At 43.7% G+C, this 26,492-nt stretch overlaps 1 protein-coding gene across 1 annotated transcript in view; it reads left to right on the forward strand.

The window, feature by feature from the left end:
- LOC122815199 (serine/threonine-protein kinase WNK1-like) overlaps positions 1 to 26,492 on the forward strand; it is a 3,137,204-nt gene that overhangs the window by 2,625,766 nt on the left and 484,946 nt on the right. The window contains exon 17 of the mRNA XM_044087493.1: positions 17,550 to 17,752. Within this exon, the coding sequence (XP_043943428.1) occupies positions 17,550 to 17,752 (203 nt within the window). The remainder of the gene's footprint in view (positions 1 to 17,549; positions 17,753 to 26,492) is intronic.

Genomic DNA, 26,492 nt, shown 5'->3' on the forward strand with positions numbered 1-26,492 from the left:
GTTCTCTGCTTTGCCCTTTGATCTTTCTACAGCCCCGAGAATATTTACCAAATGTCTACCTAGCGCCTGTCATGATATTTTGCAAACTTCACAGCATTCAGATACTTCGTTATCTGGATGACCTTTTGATTCAGGCTCTTCCTAAATCTCTTCAAAGATATTTAGAGTTCACATTGCAGTCTAGGGTTCACTCTAAACCTGAAAGTCAATTCTGACATCCTCTCATGACCAGATTTTCTTGAGTTGCAGAATTCACACACACACTATGACAGCTTTCCTTTTTGCAGCCAAGGTTCTGTCTTACAGACTTCTTTCAGAGCCACTTTCTGTTGCTGCAAGCAAGATTTTAAGAGCCCTGGGGTTCATGGCATTTACCATTCCTATGGTTCTATATGCCAGGCTCCATGTGAGGAAGTTGCAAGGGGTATCATCAAGGCAGTCTGGCTTCAACATTGCCATCCATTAGATTTCCAGATTTCTCTGTTCCCTTGCCTAAGGAAGGAATTTTTGTGGTGAATCAACTAGGTTTCCCTCAATCCGGGACTCTCTATTTTGATTTCCTCACTCAGGAACTGTATACGTAACAAATGCCTCAGACCAGGATTGGGCAGCTTGTTCCAACAGTACCAGGGTTCGGGGGGGGTTGATCTCATTTACAGGTGACAAGATGCATCAGTATTGAAGTTAGGGCCTTGATTCTTGCTGTTCGATCCCTACATTATCTCTGATTGCCGGGTCCCCTCAGTGTTCACAGACAATACCATGGTCATGTGGTATATAAACAAACAAGGGGGAACAAAGTCATACCACCTTTAAATCTTGTTGTGATAGCACATGACTTCGCCATCAGACAAAGTTTGACTCTTTAGACAGTCTGTTCCTTCAGACAGAACCATTGTGGCTGACGCATTAAGCAGATCCAAGGCAAATTCACACAAATTGATGTTATACGGGAAGGTCTTGGACGATATTCGTCATAGGTTCATACTAGGCTATCTGCTCTAGGGCATTTATAAGCCTAGCCAGAGTGTGTGTGGCTTTCGCCACCCCTTGGGATGAGAATACTATGCCCATTTAGGGTTTAGTTTACTGTGCCTCTGTCTCTAGTAGTGACACAGAGATGACCCCCGGGGTAAACCTACGATCTCCCATCCACTCGTCAAGATTTCTCTTGAAGAGAGTTAGTGAGGGGCTCTGCCTAACATGGACTGGGATTCTGTTCCTGAGTGTAGGGAGCCTCTGGGTTATGAATCTGTCCCTCCAGCACATCCTTTTTATTTCTGTGTTGAGGTTCAAATCTCTTGCTCTCGTGGCTCTGATGGATTTGGATTTTCGGAGGTGGAGCATGTCCATTAATTCCGGATTGGACATGGCCTTGTACGTCAGGCATAAATCACCTCTGAGTAGGTGGTATGCGACTGAATAGAGCTGGAGTTTCTTCAGTCGGGCAGCATATGACATATGTTTGAGACCCTTTATCCTCTTGGTGAGGAACTTTTGGGGTCTTTTTAACTGCTGCAGGTGTCTGGTAAGATACATCCCAAATGGGGCATTGTACTCAATCATGAGCCTGATAAGAGAAGAGTTACAGGGGCACAATTGACCTCTCTTGATCTAGATGTGAATCCCTTCATGATAAGGTGGGCAATATAGAAGGTCTTCCTAACCACCTTGGAAATGTGAGTGTCAGATGAGAGGTTACTGTCGACTTGGGTCCCTAGGTCCCTGATTACCTCTTCCGTACTTAATGGATTACCACCTATGTGGTAATTTGTGGGTACCTTGTTTTTCCCAGAGGGTATGACTATACATTTTTTGGCGTTCAGTTTAAGGCCATGGCTCTGGCACCAATTATCCGTTTCTATGAGGCCTTTCTGAAGGATGCTTGTGTCCGCTGGATTATCAATTATGGCGCCCAGTTTGCAGTCATCTGCGAACTTTGTCAGCCACAATCCTCCTGTGTTTGCTTGCACCTCGGAAAAATAAATGCCGAACAAGAGGGGTCCCAGGACTGAGCCCTGTGGGACACCACTTGTGACTGGCTTAGAGTCTGACATGGCTCCAGCAATTCTGACCTTGTGGGTTCTGTCCTTGAGCCAGTTTGCAACCCATCTTGTGACATATGGGTTTACATTTAAGCTGGTGAGTTTGTCAATGATGCCTGAGTGGGGTATTGTGTCGAAGGCTTTTGCAAGGTCAGGGTAGGCTGTGTGAACTGCCTTACCCTCATCAATGGCCTTAGTGACTGTTTCAAAAAAGTCGACTAAGTTCAAAAGGCAGGATCTGCCTTTGACAAAGCCGAATTGGGTAGGATCCAATGTTTGTAGGTCCCCAATGTCTTTGTTTATGAGTTCCATAATGATCCTTTCCATAGCTTTGCAGACCAGGCTCGTCAAGCTTATGGGGCGGTAATTTCCAGGGTCCGTAGAAGCACCTCCTTTGTGGAGTGGGACCACTGTTGCTGTACGCCACTCATTGGGTACATATCCTGTAGTAAGGCTAAGATTAAACAGCAGCCTTATGTGCGGGTTTAGTTCCTATTGGAGTTCATGTAGCACGCAGCCCGGGACACCGTCCGGTCCCATTGATGCTGTGTTTTTAGCTTTAGAGAGGGCGGCTCTCACCTGGGCATCTGAGATGTTAGGGAGGCTACACTCTGCTGGGATAGATATTTCTCCTTTTGGGGGGGGGCGGAGAAATTTGCACTGAACCTGTCTGCCAGAATGTTGGCAATATCTGTGGGTTCAGTGTATTTTTTGTAATTTTGGATTAACTCTGAGCATATCTGGGAGTTTCCACCCAGGTTTCCAACATAGCTAAAAAAGGCCTTGTGATTGTCTTTTGTGTCTTTTGCGATTTTTCTCTCAAAGTTGGCCTTGGATGATTTTATAAGTGATCGAAGGTTTTTGCTAGTACTGATCAGAGATGCCTTCCCTTTTGGGGATTTTGCTCTGTCATGTAGTAGCTTCCTCCTCCTGTTGTAAAGTTTGTTAATGGCTGGGGTCCACCAGACAGAACGCCTGCCTTTATGGGAATGGGTCTTGGTTTTATTAGGGATTGCATGATCCATGCATTCTTGAAGGTGTCCATAGAAGGCATTTATAAAGGATTCAGCGGTGTGGGTTGTGGTTTCCACTGGCCCAGGGGCCTTGAAAGATACCTCTTCAGTCTTAAGAAGTGTGAATTCGGCTTTTGAGAAATTCTTCACTGTGGTCTTCTGTGCAGGGGGTGGGAGTGGGATGTAGATTTCCAGTGAGATTAATTTATGGTCTGATCTCACCAATGAGGGGTATACTTCCGGTGTGGAGCATTTTGCCCCCATGTTTGTGATGATCAGGTCTAGTATATTATCTCCTCTTGTGGGAGTGGTGACTAGTTGTTCCATCACATTTGAGTTTATGAATTCTAGGAACCTTTGGGCTAGGGTGCTGGGGCTTGAGTAATGTTCCCAGTCTATGTTTGGGTAGTTGAAGTCTCCCAATATGATGGTATTTGGAGAGACATTCATACTCTCCAGTGTCTTCAGGAAGGCTGAGTGGGGTTCCTGAGTTTGAGAGGGTGGTCTGTAGCATGCTACAAACTGTAGGGCAGTTTTGCCTATGGTTAGTTGCACCTGGATGGTCTCTGATGCTTCGTGCGTTGCCACTAACCTGGAGGTGTGAGTATCTTTGATGAATATGGATACTCCCCCTCCTTTTGTGGTTCGGTCCAAGTTTTGGGGCCGGAAAGCATGATATGAGGTATAACCTGGTAGTGCTGGGGTTCTCTCAGGAGCCTTGAACCAGGTTTCAGTCACTGCACAGACATTGATGTTCTCCATACTGAGGAGGGCTTCGAGAGCGTGCATCTTGAGGTTTAGACTTCTGGCATTGAGCAGCATTACCCTTAGTTTTTTTTCACTTGTGTTTTCTAGGAGGTGGGTTTGTCTTTTGAGCCTTGCCTAAAAAGGCACTATGGGGGTGGCAAGAGCCTTGGCCAATATCCGGAAGCCCAGGGGTGACAGGTGCAAGCCGTCCCTTGTGAAGCAGCGTGGCTTGTCAAGCATGTCATCCCAAGCGGACAGATATTGGATCCCCTTAGAATGACACCAGTAATTAAGCCAATTGTTACAGCTGATCATTTTGTCTCTGTACTGTGGCATCATTCTTGGTGAGGGTAAGATGCTGCTCAGGGTCAGGGTCATACCGGCCTGGGCTACATAATCAGAGAGCTCCTCTATGCCTCTTTTCACGTAGTCCAGGGAGGTACGTCTCAGGTCATTCACACCGGCATGGACAATGACTGAGTCATATTTGCACTTGCTTTGGAGTGATCCGAGTGCTTGTGTTATGCGGCGGATTCTAGCGCCCGACAGGCAGCTTACTCTAACCCTTTCCTTGTTCAGTCTGGTGAGCGGGACGTCAGTGTGTCTGACTATGGAGTCACCTGTTACAAGTGTATCTGGCATGTTGTTTAGCCTTAAGGGCTGTGACTGTTTAGCACACTGACTTTGTGAACTATGTGTTGCATGTGCTATGTCTTGAGGTAGTGGTCGCTTGGGTATTTCTCGAATAGATCTATTTGCCTTCCCCTGAACAGACAACTCCATAAGTTCTATTACAGTGTGTCAAGCCCAGTGGCATAAAAAACTGATGCCATGTTCTTCTCTTGGACAGGGATATTTCTCTGTTTCCCCATATTCTTCTCCCAGGAAAAATCCTGTAGAAAGTTTTGCTGGACACGCCCAAAATCTTACTAATTTTTGACCCAGACAGCACTGGTTTCCCTTTCTTTGTCACCTGGCCAAGGGTAACCATTGCAAGTTATTTCACAGGATAGACTTGCTCAAACAGGGCAAAGACTCATTCATTCACCATCATCTTCTCAATCTAAAGCTGACTTTTTGGGTGATAAGGTTGTGATTACTTTTAAACACCTTTTTTTTTTCTGGGGACATGCTCCATGTTTTATAGGGGGTAGGGCTTGAAAACTAAATACTAGAAAATCTTGTTTCTAAATGGAAAATATTTTCTTTATGGTGTAAGGAGCAGAGTCAAGACCCCTGTGTTGTGGGGGTATTCCTCTTGTTCTTTCCCGTCCATGTGAGTTGCTCGATTCTGTTCTGGCTTAAGGCCCATTTATCAGCCATTTCTTCTTGTTTGTGGTTAGATCTTCTTTCTTCCAGATTTGAAGTCCAGCAATTTTTGAAAGATCTCTTTCACATAAGGCCTCCAAGAAAAGCCTATTCCTTCTCTTTAGAACCTCAGTTATGTCCTAGAAAAATTGATTCAGTGTCCCTTTGAACTTGAAGTCAGTTCTTCCTTAAAAATTTACACTTGGAAAGCACATCCAACTGACAATGTTCTGTAAAAGTGTGAACATAAGACAAAGTAGCTACTTCCATAATGGAACTAGTATCCAAGCCAAAGAAGGCTACTTCCCTAGTAGAAAGGGCTGTAACAGAGGAAGAAAGCTGCTTTAATGTACTGGTTAAGCATTACTATAATAGGGGACTTTTTGAGAATTTACCTTCCGACCAACTCATTCCAGTAAATCACAACAGTTTTGAGACGTCCTCCTTGGTTACAGTGTGGATACTTACCCTGCTCCAGCTGTTGCATCTCCCACTGTACCTTGAAAGAAAAAAGTGCCCTTGCCAGCAACTCTAGCTCGTCAACACCTCAGCCAGTAGTAGGTGAGTCTGTAGTGGCTATTTGTTATTCCTCAGACCACTCCAGCTTCCTCTGGTCTTGTCCTTTCAGCCACTATAGACCTGGGGATCAGACATGTCCTCTTCAGCTGTTCCAGTTTCCCATCTGGGCAAGGAAGAGCCATCTTCTCTGGATCAGGGAGAGACACTTGGAGATATTGCTAAGGGTATGTGGGGAAAGATACCCCAAAGTCGTGCAGAAGTGCTTTCTTAGAGCCAGTCTTCTTCCAAACATTTTCGTGTAAAAAAAAAAAAAAAAACACAAAAGGTTAAACATTATATAAACATCTGGCACCTTAGCAAAGCCTTCAGAGGAGTTCACCATAAAATTAGTCTCACAAGCTTAACCATGTAAATACACTGAAAATATAATTAAAACCAATTACACAATTAGCAAATAAGTTAATAAATAAATCCAACAAGATATTTCAGTTACACTCAAATATTATTACACTACTGAAGTTATTCATGCCCATAAGTGCCCGCGCAATTTCAGAGACATGGGAGAAGCTAAAAGGGCTTTTAAGAACAGATTCAAAGAACATGAGGGCTGTTAAGAATTCCAAAACTGATGTCTGTGGTAGTGCATTTTAAGGAAATCTAAGGTAGTAATTTTGAAATAAGGGCTACAGTTTTAGAAGACGTTAAGATTAGATTTGGTGAAGACAACAACGTAAAAGGAATCTATTTATATTCTTAAGTTTGGCACTATATTTCCTAGGAGATTAAATATGGAGTGTGACTGGAAGTTTCTTGTGTGGTTTATTTATTGATTTAATTGGTTTTAATTATGTTGGTGTATTATGCTTGTGAGATGATAATTTTATAGTGAGCTCCTCTGAAGACTTTGCCAAGGCGCTAAAGCATTTAATAGTCTTATAGGGTTTGTTGCTTGTCAGGCATATTTATTTATTGCTTTTCTTGTTGATTATCGTCTTTTATTCAAAGGTTAAAATTGTTTAACTGAAGACACAGTCTCTTTTAGAAAAAATTATTTTTTTTACCTTAGCCAGGCAGTTGTAACAGGCTGATCTCAAGTAGTTTACGTCATTTAGTCTTCATCCTGTGGGATACCGGATCCGTATCCAGATCCGAGCTGGCAACTTTACTAGCATCTGCTCCAAGCTCCTCCCCTTACCCATAATACACTTCCACTACCTTCCAACCCCCAGATCTCGTTTGCCGTGGATAGCTAAAGCATCGTGAGCTCCAGGTTGTAAGTGGGTGAAAAACTTAAAAAATATATCTTTTTTCTCCCTAAACTTTAGGTAGTGATAGTGTAGGTTCCCCTTTCTCATCCCCTAGCTTGGTGCGTTGAGTTTTCTAGTTTTAGAGTCGTTAGCTTAGTTTAGAGTAGTTATGTGTTTTTGCCCCCCCCCCCCCCCAGTGTGTTCTGTGTGTGTGGTGAGTGTTTTCAATAAGAAAGAAAGAAATTGTTTTTTCTTTCAGTTATTCTTTCTCTGATACTATGGCTGACAAGCCGATATTTAAAAGATGCACTGTGTGGCCATAAGTATCCCCTGCAGATGGCCAAACTCTTTGTGTACTTGGGAATGGCCCATCTGAGCACAGACTGCAGTATATGCGCGGGATGTAACTGACACGCCATTAAAGACAGGAAGGCCAAGTTGGCCCTGAAAGGCCTTCTTCCCCCTTCTGAGACAGTTGCCTCGTCTTCGGTCACAGCGGCTGCTGTGGCTGCCTCTCCTTCTCTTCCCCTGGCTTCTCCTCCTTCCCAGGCTGGGACTCAACCTCCTGTGCAAAAGCCTGTGGAAGCAGAGCAGGAAAGTGGCAGAGAGAAAGAGAGCGAGTTGAAGTCGAGGGAAAAACATAAGAGGTCTCTGGACCTCCCTTCACTGGTCAAGATTCTAAGGATCCATGACTCCCCTCTGCTCCGATCTCCAAGGTTTTCCCCAGAGCCGGAGGAGACATGCTTAGCTTCTAGGGCCTTGGTGCCCCGATCCGCTAGGTCGGAGTCTGTGGCCTCATCGAGGTCCACCCAGTCTTTGTCTGAGGTCGATATGGAACTTTTCTCCCTGGGCATCCGCTGAAAAAGGACCTGCATCCAGTCGGAATTTCCTGGTAAACAGATGTAAATAAATAAATAAAATGATGAGGAGGTTCATTCATACTCAGATCCAGACGGGGGTCTTGCCAGCCCCCTCTCCCTCAGGAGGAGGGAGCTCGCTTCCTTTTTTCCAACAAGTATCTCCTTCTCCGATTCGTCCATCGGGTTTGGAGTATTCTGATCCAAGGATGGCTTTAGTTAGGGGGTCAGTGCAGACTGTACCTGCTTCCTCGACGCTGACAGCTGCCTGGAGCGTGTCAGATCCAACCAGCTCGGATCCAAGCCGCTCTCTGAGCTGGATCTTGGGTGTCGGATCTGAGGGAGTGGAACTTTTTTCATCGGCTCCATCTTTGTCGGGCCAAGTTCCTCCATCGGAGCTCCGTCCACTTTGGGCCCGCCTCCGATTCTCTCGGACCCGGGGAGACTGGGCTCCTTATTGGTTTCTCAGGAGGTTCGCTCTCCTTCGGCATTCGTGGTAGAAAGGGTTCTCTCTGCTAGAGCAAGACCCCTGACTGTCCCCTCGGACTCCGCCCAGACCCCCTCGGCTCTTGCTATGATCCCCATCATTTTACCAGAGGGCAGCCCATGCTCAAGGAGCCCTAGACAGTTCCCCCTGAGGAACAAGTGGCTTGCGAGTTCCCACTGGAGGGGAACCTCACAAGCATACGTGCAAGAGGAAGCACTTGGACTCCCCCGAGTCCCTCACCGAGGATACGGACTTGGGTGATGGAGAAGGTTCCCCTAGGTTTACCTCCCAAGGATTTCTCCTTTGGAGACATCATGGAAATCCTTCGCCAACAGGGAGGTTCATCTGCCCCAAACCTTCTGATGAGCCCGTGTTCCTGGAGGCTTTCGGCACGGGCCCATCTACTTCCTTGGTGTCTCCTCCCATGGATCCTTTGGTGGACCTGGTCACCTCGTGGGCATGGAAGGAGCCGGACACCATGGAACAAATTCTAAAAAGACATGACAAATGACAAAATGTTGAGTCCTCCCTTGGATAGGCCAGCATGGAACAAGGGCTCCCCCGTAAATGCTATGGTGGTAGCAGCAGCCATGAAGAAGGAACTTGCCCAGGAGAGTTCCTCGTTTCATCCTCCTGACCGAGAGTCGCAGATGATAGACCGCCTAGTTAAGTGGGTTTACGCTTCAGCTTCCTTTTCTATTAGGGCGCTGAACTACCTGGCCCATGTCACCAGACTCCAACACGACCTGGTAAAGGAGCTGGAGGAGCCTCCCTCCAAGTCCATGTTGCAGGAGGACAGGGTCTCGTTCTCTGTGAGGATAGCCACTTTGAAAGCAGTCTCCAACACAGCCATGCGACTCCTATCGCATGCTACTGAAGGAGCGGCTAGGGCGGCTGGGTCCGGCGTGTCCATGAGGCGCAATGCCTGGCTCAGATTGTCAATTTTCAGAACCTTTCAAGGCGTCCTTTGCCAATGCCCCTTATGACAGCTCTACTCTCTTTGGTAAAATCGTCAGAGATGTTAGTCCCAGAGTGAGGAGGACAGGAAGACACTGTCTGCCATCAGGATCCGCTTCTCGAACCCTCAAAGGTCCTTTTCCCGGAACCAGAGAGGGCAAAAGAAGATGTGGTTCTGGAAGTCACAGTATTCCCGAGAAACTCAGGGCTCTTCTTACCCCAGAGGCAGAGGGGGACAGAATGGACGCTGACCCAGAGGCAGAGAGGGTCAGAGGAATTTTGGGTCTCGTGAACCTTTCTTGGACAGACCCGGGCAGCAATCGTGAGGGGTGGCCCGACTGCTCTAGTCTGGAGGCAGTCTGGGGACAATTGTCCTTGCACCTAGCGGTATGGGAGTCCATAACATCAGACCGCTGGGTGCTTCAGATCATATCCAGGGGATACTCTGTCCCCTTTGTGAGTCCCCCCAAATCTCCCAAACATCTCCTGGACATACAACCCATGCAAAGGGAGACAGCAGCACAGGAAATTTCCAAGCTGCTAGAAAAATGAGCCATCGAACCCGTCCCCCCAGATCAGTCCGGATCAGGCATCTACTCCAGGTTCTTTTTGGTGCCAAAGAAAACGGGGGACTTAAGACCCATTCTGGGCCTTTCTACCCTGAACCTGTCAGCTGCCAAAGAGACGTTCTGGATGGTCACACTACAGTCTATCATGCCATACCTGCAAGAGAGCTACTGGATGTACTCGTTAGACCTCCAGGATGCTTAGTATCACATAAGGATGCACAGAAGCTCCAGGAGGTTCCTCCGCTTACGGCTAGGAGTCAATCATTACCAATTTCGAGCCCTACCCTTTGGTCTCACCACAGCCCCCAGGGGTGTTCACCAAAGTGATGGTGGTGGTAGCGCCTCATTTGAGGCTTCAGGGGATTCAGGTCTTACCCGTACATTAACGATTGGCTCCTCACTGCTCCCACCAGGTGTCTACTCTCCCAAACCAGGGATTTTTTCCTGACTCTTGCCCTGCATTTGGGGATCACAATCAACACATCCAAAATCACTCCTAGAACCTATACATGTGATGGACTACTTTGACGCAAGGACAGATACAGTGCAAAATCTTCCTGACCTCGGAGAGAGTGCAAAACCTGAGGATGCATGTCTCCCTGATCTACCATTCTCATCTCCCAACGGCAGAATCTGTGTTGAGGGTCTTAGGCTGAGTAGCGGCAACCATAACACTTCTCCCGTGTGCCCGGTTACACATGAGAATTCTACAGTGGACTCTAGCTGTACAATGGTCCCTGCTGGAACTGCCATTGGCATATCCAGTTCAACTCAGTCGAGTCCGTCAGTCGTCCCTCATATGGTGGATGTGTTTGGCCATTTTGGAGGGCTGACCCTTTGTTCCAGCCCCAGCCAAAGTGACCACAGATGCCTCCCAACTTGGATGGGGGGGGCATTGTTCGGGCAGGGCAGTCCAAGGCCTATGGTCCCCTGTAGAGACCAGCTTGCACATAAATGTCCCAGAGATGAGGGTGGTCCTTCTAGTGTTGCAGGCCCTTCATGTCTGTCTTCCTCTGGGAATGATTGCAATTCAATCAGACAACATGATAGTGGTCTGGTATATCATCAAACAGTGGGGGACCAGATCTTACCCCCTTTGTTGTCAGGCCATGAGAGTGTGGGAAGGGGTGATCTCCACCAGTCGATTTCTCATCGCAATGCACATTCCAGGAAGGTCCAACATCCTAGTGGACAGGCTAAGTCTGACTATTCTGATGCCTTACGAGTGGTCTCTGAATCTTTCAGTAGCAGAACACATCTTCTGTGAGTGAGGTCAACCTTGCCGCGATCTCTTTGCATCACCTTCCAATGCGAAGTGCAGCAAGTTTTTTGCTCTGAACCCCTTGCCGGGGGAGTCCACTAGTACATGCTTGGCCTCCCGGTCTTCTGTATGCTTACCCTTCGGTACCTCTTGTTCTGAGGTTTCTACAGAAAGCTTGTCGACTGGGGAGCAAAGTGGTCCTCATTGCCCCGTTTTGGCCTCGCCAGGTATGGTTTCCCCTTCCTTCAGTCTCACCTTCTGGATCTGTCTTGGATCCCATTCAGATCTGATTTCACACCCTTTGGGGGTTCCTCATCTGAATCTGGACATTTTGAAGCTCACAGCAGTTCCCGTGATTGCTAGGACTTCTGGATTATCCTCCTCAGTTAGGTCTGTTTTGGTGACTGTTCATAAGTCTTCCACCAAGAAGGTTTATCGCAGCAAGTGAAAACGTTTTTCCCTTTGGGCCTCTCAAAGGAGTTTAGACCCCTTCACAGCTCCAATTTCCACCATTCTTGATTTTCTAGCTGATATTTTTCAACACGGAGCTAGTTCTTCTGCTGTCACTGTTCAGTTGGCAGCCATTTCTCATTTTCTTGTCTGTGAGAATTCTGCTTCTCTAGCCTCCTCCAGACTGTGTAAAGCCTTTATTAAAGGCACCTTTTTGTTACACCCCCCGGTCAAGGATCCTGTTCCCCCATAGGACCTTACTATGGTTCTTCAAGCTTTGGTCGCACCGCCTTTCAAACCTGCTGCAACAGTAGATCTGAAATATTTGTCTTGGAAAACAGCTTTTCTGGTGGCTATTACCTCTGCCAAAAGGGTTTCAGAACTGCAGGCCTTGTCCATCAAATTTCCTTACATGATTTTTCACAAAGATAGGGTTTCCCTCCAGACCAATCCATCCTTTCTTCCTAAGGTGGCATCACCAGTCAATATCAATCAGACCATCAATTTGCCTGTGTTCTTTCCTAAGTTTGCTAACAAGATGGAATACAAACTCCACCTGCTGGATGTTCATAGCCAGTTATGATTCTATTTACACAGGACAAAAAATTTCCGTAAATCTGATCAATTATTTGTATCCTTCTATAAACCTTTTTTGGGGAATCTATCTCTAAGGTCACTATTGCTAGATGGATTTCTTCATGCATCCTTTAGGTCTATAAGGACAGAGGCATGTTTCCTCCAGGTCAGGTGAGAGCTCATTCCACTAGATCGATGGCTACGTCTGCGGCTTTTTGGTCTAGTGTGTCTTTGGATGATATTTGTTCTGCAGCTACTTGGTCCTCATCTCATACATTTATTTCTCATTACAAATTGGATTTAACTTCCAGAAGGAGAGCATCCTTTGGTTCCGCGATGGTCCGGAATATCCTTCCATGAGGGCCTCCCAGACGTTTTGTAGCTGGGGACCTCTGTCCCGCAGGTTGAAGACCAAATAAAGTAAACTACTTCAGATAAAGAAGTTATGTACTCACCATAACGTTCCATCTGAGTAGTTCTACTTTGTTTGTCTTCAACCGTCCCTCCCTCCCTCCTTCTCCTGGACCTTGGCATATGAACAGTCTACGGGCTGCAGTTATAGGTCACAAGTATTTTTTCAGGTAGGGTTATCAGTATAAGGTTCAGCAAACTTGATCTGGGGGTTGGAGTTGTATTATGGGTAAGGGGAGGAGCTTGGAGCTCGGAGCAGATGCTAGTAACTCTGCCAGCTCGGATCCAGTATCCCACAGGTTGAAGACGAATGAAGTAGAACTACTCAAATGGAACGTTATGGTGAGTACATAACTTTTTAATTCTGGTGCTTGGAAACCTGACTTGAAAATCTCAGCAGAGAAATTATTGAAGAAAATATGTCAGAGGATTCTGATATAGACCGAGACAGGGCTTCTTCTCCGGCAGATTTCCAACCTCAAATCTGTAATTTGGAAGAAGCTTATTCCTAGCAACCAACACCCCCACACACACACAATTGGAAGAATTTTACTTCTGTCAGACAATAGCCAGGATGAATGAGGTGTTTTTATGGGAACAGGTGAATGTTCTCCTGAAATTGAGAATATATTATGTTACAAGCAGCTATTCCTCATTCCACTCCCATACCTCCTATTGTGCCAGCCTTGAGGATGTATTTAATGCTGCCTGTAGTAATCCTGACTCTCTGACTTCAGTTCCTACAAAGGCAGATGGAATATACAAAGTTTCTCAAACTAGCAATCCTTTGTTTTACAACTTCGTCTGGCTCTGCGGCTGTAACCGCATCTTCGCCAGATGAGAATAGGCTTTTCGTTTTCCTCCTGTCCTTTCCCTGTGTGCATAGAAGGAAATATATTGGACAGATTTGGTAAGATAATATTTTCTTCCACTTTGGTATATAGAATTCTTAACTATCAGACATAAATGTTAACATTTATCATTTTCTGTGAAAGGTTTGAGAGAATCATCTGCTAAACTTCCTCCTGAACATAAAATTTTAAATACCAAAATATGCCTAAGTGTGTGTGATTGAGCAGATACTGTGTCTTGGGCCACTGCTACTACTACTACAGTGTTGAGAAGATATGCCTGGGGTGTATAATCCCAAGTTTTCTGATGAGGTAAAGTCTGAATTTTTAAATTAATAAAGAGGCTTTGTTTGAACCATCTGCTACTCGGGTCCTCAATTTGATGATAAAGGAAATTAATGCAGAGTTTTTCTAATATTTTTTCAGGCCTCCACTTATGTAACTTCCATCTTAAAATAACCGAACAAACAAATCCTGCTTTCTCAAGCCACAGTGAGCCAAAAAGAGATGGCAGGAGGGAAAGAACAAGGATCTCTACCAAAAAAGGGACAGTCTACCACATCATAACGACTTGACTATGCCAGCATTACCCCCTCCCCTTCCCTACCTACCCCTCTATCTGTCTCAATCTGTACCAGGAACTTAGCTATGTACATTCCCCTTTGTCAACAGATTGATTGACTCTTGGGTGCTAAAAGTGGCTCAAGAGAGATGCATTTGGCACTGGATACAAATGCCTCCTTTCAGGGGAGTTCCATCCCAATGTTCTGAACCAGAGTTTATTTCCTCAGTTTTTTTCAGTATTTAACTCAGACTACAACCACAGCCATTAATTCAAAGGGTCAAAGGCTTCTTATTCCAGAATGTTTGTTGTACCAAAGAAAGAGACTTCTTAGAGACCATTTCTAGATCTTTCCTTTCTAAATCTGTATGTGAAAGTGCCAAAATTCAAGCTGTTGACCCTTCAGAATCCTGTTACCTTTCATTCCTCAAAGGGAGTATTTTGGTAACATTAGAGCTAAAAGATGCTTATTATCAAGTTCCCATAGACACAGGCTTCAGCAAATATCTCACATTTTCTATGCCAGCGTCGTGTTAGTTCTTTGCATTAATCTTTGGATTATCTGTAGCTCCAGGGGCGTTTACAAAGAGTATAGCTTCAGTTGTAGCTCTCTGCTGACTGAATGGCATTCACATTTTCCATATTTAGATGACTTGTTCATCTTTGCATACTCTTTTCCCAGATATAGAGAGTTATTATAATGGATTTCTTCTCTCTCTTAACCAATCTGCGATTCCAGGTTCAGAAGTCCTTGACCCCATCACACAGTATTGTCTTTCTCAGGTGTCTTATAGACACCTCTCAGCAGAAGAGGCTTTTTAACATGGAAGGTGTTTTTTATGTAGAAACTTTCCTGAGCTTCTCCTATAGGTTTCAGATTTCAACCGTAGAGTATCTCAGGATCTTGGGGTTCATGGCTTCTGTGATTCCCATGATTCCTTTTGGCAAGTTACACATGCAAAAGATTCAGTGGCTCAACATTTGCATCCTCTGGAATTTAAGATACCAGTTTTGGTCTTTGCCAGAAAGGAACTAGAATAGTGGAGACTACAGACAGAAGCAAATCCAGGTGTCCCCTTTTCTCCTCTGCCTCCAAGCCAGTCTGTAGCTACAGATGCCACAGATTTCACTTGGGGCAGTTTCTGTAGACAGACCAAATCACATAAATGTCAATGGGATGTTGACTATGATCCATGCCGTAGAATTTCCTCATCTGTTCCCCTGGATATCCTCAGATAATTGCAAACATAACCACAGTGATGTGGTATATTAACTAATGGGGGTACCAAATCATACCCTTTGTGCATGCTGATGGCTTTTAGGTGGCTCTTCTGCACTCCTTATTCCTCCAGAAATCTTACATTTGTCAGAGCAAAGCATACTCATTACAAAATATGTTCAAATTCCTCACTACTGCAGTAGCTCCATGCACCCACCCTCCCTCCATCCTCCTACTTCTGTGTATAGTTAGTTGTTGAGATGTAAAGTTATTTGTTGTGTACATCTTTTAGAGGTTTGGGATGTGTACGCTCCTGTGTTATTTTTGGACAAGAAAGTTCTAAAGAAAGCTTCACTCTTACTTTTGATTTCCTTCCACAGGGCTGTCCATTCAGCAGTCATCGTGAAAGTTTGTTGTAGGCAGCCAGAACTTTTGGAAGCTGGTTGGTAATAGTGTTCCAGGCAGGACACAACCCATGTAGCCTAAAGGTTACTGCAGCAATGAGGAATTTGAACCTGTACCGTTATGGGTAAGGGCAACTTGCACATCTGTACTTTTGATACAGAATGAATCCCCAAAGGTAATTGTGGTGACTCCCTTTTGGCACAGACAAAAACAGTGCTGCTTCCTTCTTTTGTAAATGGCCAAGGGCAATTGCCACAAGCTTCCTCACTGAATGAGCATACTCTCACAGGTCAGGGTTTGTTGGATGCACCTCAGTTTTCAACTTCTTAAATCAACTGACTTAATGGTAGAATTGTAATACCTTTTAGACAGCGTTTTTCAGAGGATGTGCAGCAGTTATTAAAGGAGACAAAAAATGCTGCTAGAAAATCATATATGGATAAGTGGAAACTATTTTCTAGTTTTTGCCAAAGTAGCCAGGACCCTTTGTGGGCCCAAGTGTCTCTGGTTCTGCAGTATTTGTGAGGAATTATCCTCTGGCTTTTCTTACATTAAGATTAATCTCTTGGCCATATCTGCTTTTCTATCCTAAGAATTCCCCTTTCTACCCAGCTTTTAAGTCCAGCAGTTTTGAAAGGAGTCTTGCATATCTGGCTAACTAGAAGGCATTTAGCTCCTTCTTGGGATTTTAATTTTGTTTTAGAAAATCTTACATTGTTTCCTTTTGATTTTTCTCATAAGGCTAATTTGAAGTTCTTTTCACGGAAAACAGTCTTACATATTGCACTGACTTCTACAAGAAAATTATCCGAGTTACAAGATGTTGCAGTAAATCATCCCCATCTCATTTTTCATAAAAACAAAATTACTTTGAGAACAAATCCTTCCATTATTCCTAGGGTTGTTTCATTGTTTACACTAATGTAGACTGTTCATCTCCCTGTTTTCTTCCCTATGCCATAAAATAAGGGCAAAACAATTTTATGTACTCAACACATTGACAGGACAAATACTTGTAGGATTGCTGACCAGATGTTTATCTCCTATGAAGGTAAGAAAAATGGACAAGCAGTGATTAAACATTCAATTTCTACATTGTTGCCCCCTGCTATTTCATGTTATTATTCTCACCTTAATAAGTCACTTCCAGGCAAGGTTAGGGCCCATTCTACCAAGGCTCTGGCAACTTCTGTGTTTTTTGGAAAGAGGCAGACTCTGGCAGTATACTTGAGTCAGCAGCTTGTTCATCTGTGTTTATCTTTAGCCAGCACTACAGACTAGATTCTTTCTGTAAGTCCACAGCAGGCTTTGACAGGACAGTTCTCTAGGGGCACCTGGACTACAAGCCATCTTCCTCCTCCCTTGCCTTCTAAGATCTGATATTTGTGCACATATAGCTTAGGTTACCGCAGCCATGATCTAATGATGAATATAGTACAGTTGTGTGAGTAAGTTTATAATAGTTCAACTAGATCACTGCTGCAGTAGTTGCACCTTCCCTCCAGTCCCCTATTTTATGCTAGGTTGATTTTTATTAGTGTGGAGCCTGTTTGTCAGCGCTGTAGTCTCTTCCTTCCGAGGCCAAAAAGCACTGAAGGGAGCCGTAGCCTTTGATTTTGTCCTGCTTCCTTCATGCAGGGTTGCAGTTAGGGCACAAGAAAGGTGCCCTAAAGCTTTGGATGCTGGCTAGCTGCTCCAGTTCTCCTTAGGATGGCTCACACAGCTTACTGTAGCAGTGATGTATTCAAACAGCTACTGTTATGGTAATTTACTTGTACAACTGTACTTTCTTGAGTATACTATATAGCATGATGCAGCCTCTACATTACAGAATTTTTAAGTCTATATTCATCACTTTGCAATTGTGGCTTGGTCCTATACTGCCAGTAATTATTAATGGCAAAAATGTCAGAGTGAAATTTTGAGTATTTGCATCACTGCCATTATAATGTCTGATGCTGCATCAGGAATTGTTACTCTTTCTACACACCAGTGAAATTTATTAAAACAAATGACAAGTTGAGCATTACTTAGCTAATGCCTTTTTTTTCTCTTTGTTTGTTAGACATCTGAAAGAAATCCAAGAACTGCAAGCTCGTCAAAGGCAGGAAATAGAGGAGTTGTATACAAGAATGGGGAAGGTTCCACCGCCAGTTATCATTCCTCCTGCAGCACCTCTATCTGGAAGGAGGAGGAGGCATACAAAAGGAAAGAGTGGAAGGTCTAGCCGGAGCAGTTTGACAGGAAATAAAGTCCCTTTTCAGCTAGGTAGATATTTCAAAATATTTCATAGTTAGAGTAATCAAATTTACTAGAAAGAGAAAGATGTTTCCCGGGTTTTCATCTTCAGAACCAAAAGATGCTTCTTCCTTATGGCTGTGTCGTCATGTTTGAGATGGTTGTTGAACTGCACTCTTTCTGACTGGATAATTAAATATTTTGGTTTAAGTACTTAACAGCTTTATTTTGTCTTTGTCTAATATTTGTTGATCTTCAAGCAAGTAAACTGAATCCCACTGTGATCAGACGAGTCCATTCTTTTCTAAAGTAACCAGCATTTTCTGCTTACAGGAGCTGGCATATAGCAGCTAGATGTAGATCTCTTTCCCTGCTGAGCTGAGGATGTGTTGAAATTTCTGTGAGTTGTATAAACTATCGTTTGTCTGTTCTGGGCATCTGGGAGAACATTATTTTTATTCTCATCACATTCCTTCTTGTATTTCAGGCTAGCATTTTAGTGTCGGTGCTTATGATGTAGGCTGAATTTTTACCCATCTCATTGGTGCAGTAGTTGGCACTCCTGCTTCATAATGCCTAGCTCTCCATTTGAGTTCTCAAGTGGGGTGCCTCCTGTCCAGTATGTGTGCATCCTTCCTGTTTCTGCTTGTTTTATTTGTCAAATGTTACTGTTTACTTCCATATCCCAGACACATACCTTAGGTGAGTTGCTGACCTCCAAATTGTTCGCAACTATGTGTATAAACATATGTGGCAGATCCTATTTTAAATCAAGATGGATTCCAGTCTGCCTCTATTTTGAATTTAAATATTTTTTTCCTTAACAGTCCCCCACATATTACTCCTCCTTAAGTTTTACATGTGCATTTCTTTTTCGAGGCTGTAATGCAGTTAGTATTTGTTTAGCTAGGATTAGCACAAATGCATCTTGAATTCCTGAAATAGTAAGACAAAAAATCAAAAATCTTTTCTCTTTGTAATTGTCTTTGATAACACTGTCACACATTTTTGCAAAGCTTGTAAATACTTTTGTTTCATAATCATTGCCTAATGGTGAAGTTATCAATTATATCAGTTTGTGGATTTTGCAAATATCCTTTTTATTTTCTCAGCCTTATGATAAAAAGAAAAATAACTGAAAGTAATGCAGGAGCTGCAATAGAAATCAGCATACAACATTTTAAAATGCCTCTGCCCCAGACTGAAAGAGAGTGGATAACTGTGGCCACTGAGAGCTAGTAGGCTCTCTTGTTTGTAAGCAGCTGCCATCTTTTGTTTAATATCTAAGTTGCTGAATGAATGAATGAACAGTCCTCTGTTGTTATGAGAGTGCACATCCTACCTTTAAAAGCTAGCACAATGTCAATGTAGTTCTGAAGAACCACAGTACACATGGCAGTTATTCCTACTGTAATGTGATTAACAGGTTCAGAAGTTGCATTATTCAAAACTTCCAGCAGTTTACATGTTTTTCTTGGCTCCCAAATGAGTTCAGCTGCTCCATAAGCTGGAAGTATCTCCCAAGACATAACATTATTGTTAGTACACTGAGCGCATCACTTTCTAAATAATAATATAGCCAGGATGCATCAGTTTTACCATCTGGATTTTTAAAACTTTTTTGGTCTTAATAGTTGACTCTCTTTAACGTCAAACATCTTAATTCTTTCTCTTTAACATGTCTTTTCAGTGGATCAACTTATCCAACATAACAGTTCCCTGACCAGTTAGCTGGATGACTGGTTTCCACACACACAGTAGTCTTGTAGCATTACCATTCCTTGCAGTCCTGATCTAGAGTGCGTTCTTCTGTTCATGCTGCATAAACTGACTCTCACTTTAGCAGCATCAGTTTTGTTCTAACATTCATAGCCTCTAGATGTTTTTATTAGTTGAAATATCACCTGGTTGTAGTCACTCACAGGATACCTTGTGGCTTGGCTGACAGTTAATGATTTGCCTGTACTTTTCCAATTATCATTCTCAGAAACGGAAAGCAACAAAGGGATTTCCAGAATGATAAGCATGAGGTATATGAGCATTGACCACACAGTTTGAAACATTAGTAACATTGGCATAAGTGTACAGTGCAGCTACAAAAGTATTACATTTAAAATGCCAGTCCATAGAACTTTGTTTTGTTGTATTGGTAGAAAAAGTCAGCACTTTTTTGATGAGGATGGTTCGGCAAAAGCAAATGGTTGCTCAGGTTTTAGTGGTTCATTAGGGGATAGTAACATTTTTACATGAATTGTGTAAATAGATTTCACATTTATTAATCATATAAGCTTTATGATTTTGGAAACATAAGTGACATATACCAGTCAGTTAAATTTTATTTTACTATATTTTTGTACCAAATATAAACATGAATAAGCTTGAACCCAGTTGAGGTAAGAATGAATGTGGGCTTGACTAGTCATTCATCCAAATGGCCCCAAAGTGACAATGGTAAACACCAGTGGCCATCATGTATGTACTTACCTTTTCATACTCTTCAGCATGATTCTGAAATGTCAACATTTCTTGTAATGAAATTGAGCAGTTTTTAATGGCTGTGCGAAAAAAAAAGGTTTTGACGGGATTATTTGTAACTTGCTGGAGCAGTGCTATTATGGGTTCATTTCCTTTCTCTGTTTCTGCAGAGAAAAGGTATTGTGCTACTTGTGGGAGGGGCCTGTGAGGTTTTCAGGTTATTTAATAGATTAAGCATCTTTTATGAAACTGAACTAATTGGCATGGCAGGTGTAAAGGTGTGATGGAACACATCAAAGAAGTTTCTCATTATGTATGGCTCTAGTAATTCATTAATTTTCTAAGGTGGGAAAAACTACTTACTCGTCACATAGTTTATTTGTGAAACTGGTGATTCACTAAAAATATTTAAAACCACATCAGAGCTAGAGTAAATGCATCTAAGTTTACGTTATAGAGCTCTGCCTAAAAAAAAAATGTAATGGAGCTGAAGTTCCCTCAATAAATGCATGACTTGTCTTTTAAAAGGCCAGTCTGAGTTCATTATTGGAGCAGTCTCTGGAAAATTAATTGGTATTCCTGAGACTCCTTTTCTTTTAATTGTAATTTTTGACATACTAACATTTTTAGCATCTGGTAGTGCTACCATTGAACGAGTAGTTTCACATTCTGTGGAAAAAAAAAGGTATACTTTTATTTAAACAAAATGAACTTCCTGGTCTACCAGTAGTAAGGAAAATAGCTGTGATTCATGTCCATATCATTCCTGTTTATCTTGTTACCAGGAAGGTGATTGCTAAACAGTGGTCCAAGTTGAGGGTTATTGTAAATTCTGCCTTGAAGTTTGACTCTGAAGAAATGGATTTGAGTTGTGTGCAAGTTGTTCAACTGCTTGAATGGGTTGCATAAAAGTGCATTTTTCCCACCAGTGGCCACCCGCGCACAGTTGAAGCAAATATCTGAATTTTAATCATATTGTGCATTTCTCTGATTTTTGATGAATTTTACCTTGATGGTATTTTGCAGGAGTTTGTTGATGAGGTCTAAATGCCTGTTGAGACCCTCTGCCTTTAAAGTTTGTCTTGTACAGTTGTAATTGCACACCCACTAATTTGTCTTTGTTTCTTTCTTTTTTACTGTGTAATCTGCCACATAATGTTGACTCACTATGTCATGTAATCCTAATTTTGGCAAATTAAGTATAGCTTTTTGATTTGATCATATATCTGATGAGGTAAGCCTTCAACAAAAGCTGTTGATACTGGCTGCCATGCCTTTTCTCAGTTCATGGTGTCTGGAAAAACAGTCCAGTGCATTTTATATAATAATATGTAGATGTTTAGCATTACATCACTGTTGCAGTATCCTAAGCTATTAGGGTTATATCCTGACAAGGATATGATTTACCCACCAGCTTTTCAAAACTTAAATGCATGTTGCATGCTTCCTAACTGCTAGGAACTCAAGCAGAGCTCCATATAAAAGGCAAAAACTTCAGAGCTTTCTTTGCTGTCAAAGGGCACTCCTTTTGTTCATGATAATGACAGTCAGTCAGTGATATTTCATGGCTGACCAGTTAAGTTCCCTGCAGGGGAAAACCTTCCACTACTTGTTTTTCAGAAGAAAGTGTTTTTTTTCTGAGAAGTATTTTATTTTAAGCTAGGAGGATTCATTTTCTTGGACTGTTACTTGTCAAGATATTTTTACTTGTGAATGCTTGTGTAAACAAACTGTTTTTTGACTGTTTGTACATACATTGTAGATTTTTGTGTGTTAGGGGAAGAACTTTGTGCTTTGGGGGACTGTCATTGTGGTTTCTTACTTCAAAATCACTTTTTTCTTGTCAAACTCTTTTATCCGTCATCAAGCCTTCTTTCTCACCTGAACACGTGGACCAGTTATTAGTCTCCTCAGATGTTCTTCGTGTCTCACTATTGCAGTCATCACATTTGGGTTATCTCTGCCAGGGTAGCCCTCGGCCAGCCCGAATACCAGAGGCTTAGTATTTCTGCATCGGTTGCTGTTGCTTCAGGACTGACGTCAGGTTGTCAGTAGTATAAAGTAAGGCAGCTGATGCCATTACATTAGTCTCTCTTGCCATGGAGCCCGAAACAGAAGTAGTTTGCACGAGTGCCAGTTGGCCACTACTCGGAGTTTCATCTACCAATTTGAAGCTGAAGTCTTCTAAAGCTAAGTACCCTGTTGGGAATCCTTTTTTCTTGCACTAACCGATGTCAGAAAAAGTTAACAATTGTCTCGCCTGTGGAAAGCAAATACCACACCGAGGCTTTCATTCTTACTGCGTCACTTGTTTATGCCCAGACCACAACATCCCCCGCTGTCGCTTCTCTGCTTTGTTCAATGCCAGAACTATCTGTCGTTGGGCCCTTATTGTAGATAGATAATTTCGCTTACACTCCTCCAACTCCGATATGGCTTCGGTAAGCCATCCGAGAGCAGATCTTTTGAAAAAATGTAAAGATAAAGACAGAGACAAACCGCATAGGTCCAAACTTACCAACGACGCTTCCATTAAGCTAGTTGTCAGTTCTCCGGTTCTCAGTGAGGTGATTTTGCAGCCCCTGATGCCCGCTTCTGTGGATTCTTAGGCCGCTACCAAGGCCCTTTCGGAGTCCGGTATGCTGCAAAACTCTTCTTCAACTAAGGATCCTGCAGTTGTCTCTACCTTGGATGGGTCAGGAGCTGTTGAGCAGGCACCGGCTTCCGAGGAAGTCCTTTGCACTACCGATTCTCGACAGAAACCGATGTCTTTTGCGAATACCGTTCTTTTGAAAACGACCGAGTTTCTTAGGCCCAGGGAACGAACCACACCCAAGAAACAAACAACCCAATATCAGGCACCTCCTTCCTTGCCTCAGTCTCAAATGCTTAAAATGGCAGAAGACCTTATCATGCTGATAAGGGGAAGCCAAGCTCCCCCCCTCCAAAGGGAAGAGAGATCTGTCCCTTGTAGTTTTGTCTGAACAAGAGTCAGATGACTCTGATGTATCTGAATGTGAAGACATGCAACCCCTCTCTACTTATGAGGATTCTGATGCAGAGGATTCCATCCCTTCCGCCTCTTCCCCCAGATGATTTTTCCTTTGGGGAAAACCTTCATACCTTAAGGGAGCATTTCCAATGGGAGAGTCAGGACTACCCCCAGTCTAAAATGAGACTTGGGGAATTCTTAGATCTTCCACAGCACAGACCCTTGGCCAGCCCCCCAGTCCTGGATGTTGTGGAGGATATTTTCCTGGAATCTAGCTTGACTCCCTCATGGACCCAGAAAACCCGACAGGGACTCTAGAGTCCCTGACTCTCACAAATTTATTTTTAAAAATCCTACTGCTGACTCTGAGGTAAGTTCTCAAGGGCCTAAATGGATTAAAGCAACCTCTGCTAAGAATCCCACCCCCTCAGATAGGGACTACCGAGCACTAGACAGATGGGGTAAAAATGTATACATCTCAGCTACTCTTGCAGGGCACTAAATTGTCAGTTCCATATGCTAAAATTTCAGCAACATACACTGGAACACCTCAAACAAAAAATGTCTTCCTTTCCTGCTTGTGCAGAATCTAAAGACTTACAAGAGTTAATGCATTCTGCAAGTCAAGTAACTAAACACACTTTGCACTGTGGTTTTGATGCCCTAGAAGCTTCTTGCAGGGCAGCAGTCACCAGATCTGTCATTAGGAGGCATGCATGGCTTAAGGAACAGCCCTTGCCACACCATGTCAAATCTAAATTGTTTGATGCCCCCTTGCACAAAGACAACTTATTTGACACTAAGGCAGAACAGGTCTTAGAAAAGATGGAAGAAAAAGCAAAATCTATGCAGACAGTTAAGGATTTCATACAGGTCCAGCCATCCAGGTTCAGCAGGCATTGTCCCACCAAGCACTGGTCCTTTCCTGCTCCCACTAAGCCAGTCCAGCCCAGACTCCGGGGAACCAAACCCCCCAGACAGCAGCCACAGGGAATGCAGAGATCTAATCAGTGGACTACCTCCACCTCAAAACCAGGGAGATGTTCTTCGTGTTTCACTGTTGTAGTCATCACACTAGGGTTATCTGCCTGCAGGTAGCCCTCAGTCGCCCCGAATACCAGAGACTTATTATTTCTGCGTCGGATGCTGTTGCTCCAGGACCGAAGTCAGGTTGTCAGGGGTATAACAACAGGCAGACGACGCCATTTCATCCATCTTTCTTGCCAAGGAGCCCAAAGCAGAAGCAGTTTGCAAGTGCCGGTCAGTTGCTACCTGAATTTTTGTTTACGAATTGAATAATCCTGAAGTCTTCTGAAGCTAAATACCTCATTGGGCATCCTTTTTTCTTGCTCTAACCGATGTCAGAAAAAGTTAACAATTGTCTTCCCTGTGGAAAGCAAATACCTCACAGAGATTTTCATTTTTACTGCGTCACCTGTTTATGCCCAGACCACTATGTACCTCGCTGTCGGTTTTGTGCCTTGTTTAATGCCTGAAGCATTCGTCGTCTGGCTATTTTTGTCACTGAATTCTTTTGCTCTCTATCTCCGTATTAAGAAATGACTTCGGTAAGCCATCCGACTACCAATATTCTGAAAAAAAGTAAGGATAAAGACAGAGACAGACTGCATAGGTCCAAAGTTGCCGACACTTCTGTTAAGCTAGTTGCCAGTCCGCCGGTACACAGTGAGGCGCTTTCGCAGCCCCTGATGCCCACTTCATTGGATTCATAGGCCTCTACTGAGACCCATTCGGAGTATGTCGCGAGACTCTTCTTCGACTATGGAACCTGCGGATGTTTCTCCCTTGGATGGGTCCAGAGCCGCTGTGCAGGCACCGGCTTCTGAGGCAGTTCTTCACACTACCGATGTTCGACTCAAACCGACGACTTCTTTTTTTTATCTAAAACTACAGAGTTTCTTAGTCCCAGAGTACGCACTGCACTTAGAAAACAGACAACCAAAGCGCATACACCTGCTGCCATGCCACAAAAACAAATACTCAGAATGGCTGAAGACCTTATTATGCTGATTAGGGGAAGTCAGCCTTCCCCTGTTAAGAGAAAGAGAGACCAGTCCCCTACAGCTTCTACAGACCAGGAGTCCGATGGCTCTGAGGTTTCTGATTATGAAGACATGCCCTTATCTGCTTATGAGGTTTCAGATGCAATGGAATCCATTCCCTCTGCTTCCCCTCCAGAGGATTTTTCTTTTGGTGAATCACTGCATACCTTAAGAGAGCATTTCCACTGGGAATGCCAAGACTATCCTCAGTCCAAAAAGAGACTCTGAGAATTCCTAGAGTTGCCTCAGCACAGGCCTTTAGCAATTCCCCCTGTCCTGGATGATGATGTTTTTATGGAATCCAGTCTTACTCCTGACACTTTACCTCCTGCCCCTAGGAAACCAGACAGGTGCTACAGAGTACCTGACACTCACAAATTTATTTTCAAGAATCCTACTGCTGACCCAGAGATCATTTCCCAGGGGCCTTAAGGTATCAAGGCAACTACAGCCAAGAACCCCACCCCTTTCGGGCAGTGATTCCAGAGCCTTGGACAGATAGGGTAAAAAGGTATATACCATGGCAACTCTGGCTATTAGGGCATTGAATTGTCAGTTTCACATGCTGAAGTACCAGCAACATATTATGGAACTTATTAAACAAAGAGTGGCAACCTTTACAGACTGTGCAGAAAATAAAGATTTGCAGGAGTTCATGCACTCTGCAAGCCGGGTCAGCAAGCATACTTTGCAGTGTGGCTTTGACGCCCTAGACGCATCTTGCCGGGCACTGGCTCTGTACTGAGAAAACATGCTTGGCTCAAGGAGCAGACCTTGCCAGACCATGTGAAATAAGTTATTAGATGCGCCTCTAAACAAGGACAGTTTGTTTGGCACCAAAGCAGAAAAAGTTCTCAAAGAGATGGAAGAAAAGCTAAGTCTATGCAGACTGTTAAAGAATTCTTACAAGTGCAACCCCCTAGGTACAGTAGGCATTGCCCTTCCAAACACTGGTCCTTTCCAGCCCCCCTCCAGGTTTTCTCAAACCAGACCCAGGGTTAACAGACCACCCAGACTACAGTCTGTGGGTATGCAGCGATCTAAGCAATGGAGTGCCCCCACCCCTAAAACAGGGAGTGGAAGGCATCTCCTTACGGAAAAAACTCACAATGACTTCTTTACTCCACTCCCCAGCCCTGCCCAATTGCTTGTGCCCCTAGGAGGAAAACTTGCCTTCATGCAAGAATCTGGATATCCATCACACACAACCAATGGGTCCTCAACATTGTATCCCAGGGGT

The sequence above is a fragment of the Protopterus annectens genome, chromosome 11.part0 (assembly GCF_019279795.1).
Source record: "Protopterus annectens isolate FY-2018-M chromosome 11.part0, PAN1.0, whole genome shotgun sequence".
Lineage (NCBI taxonomy): Eukaryota > Metazoa > Chordata > Ceratodontiformes > Protopteridae > Protopterus > Protopterus annectens.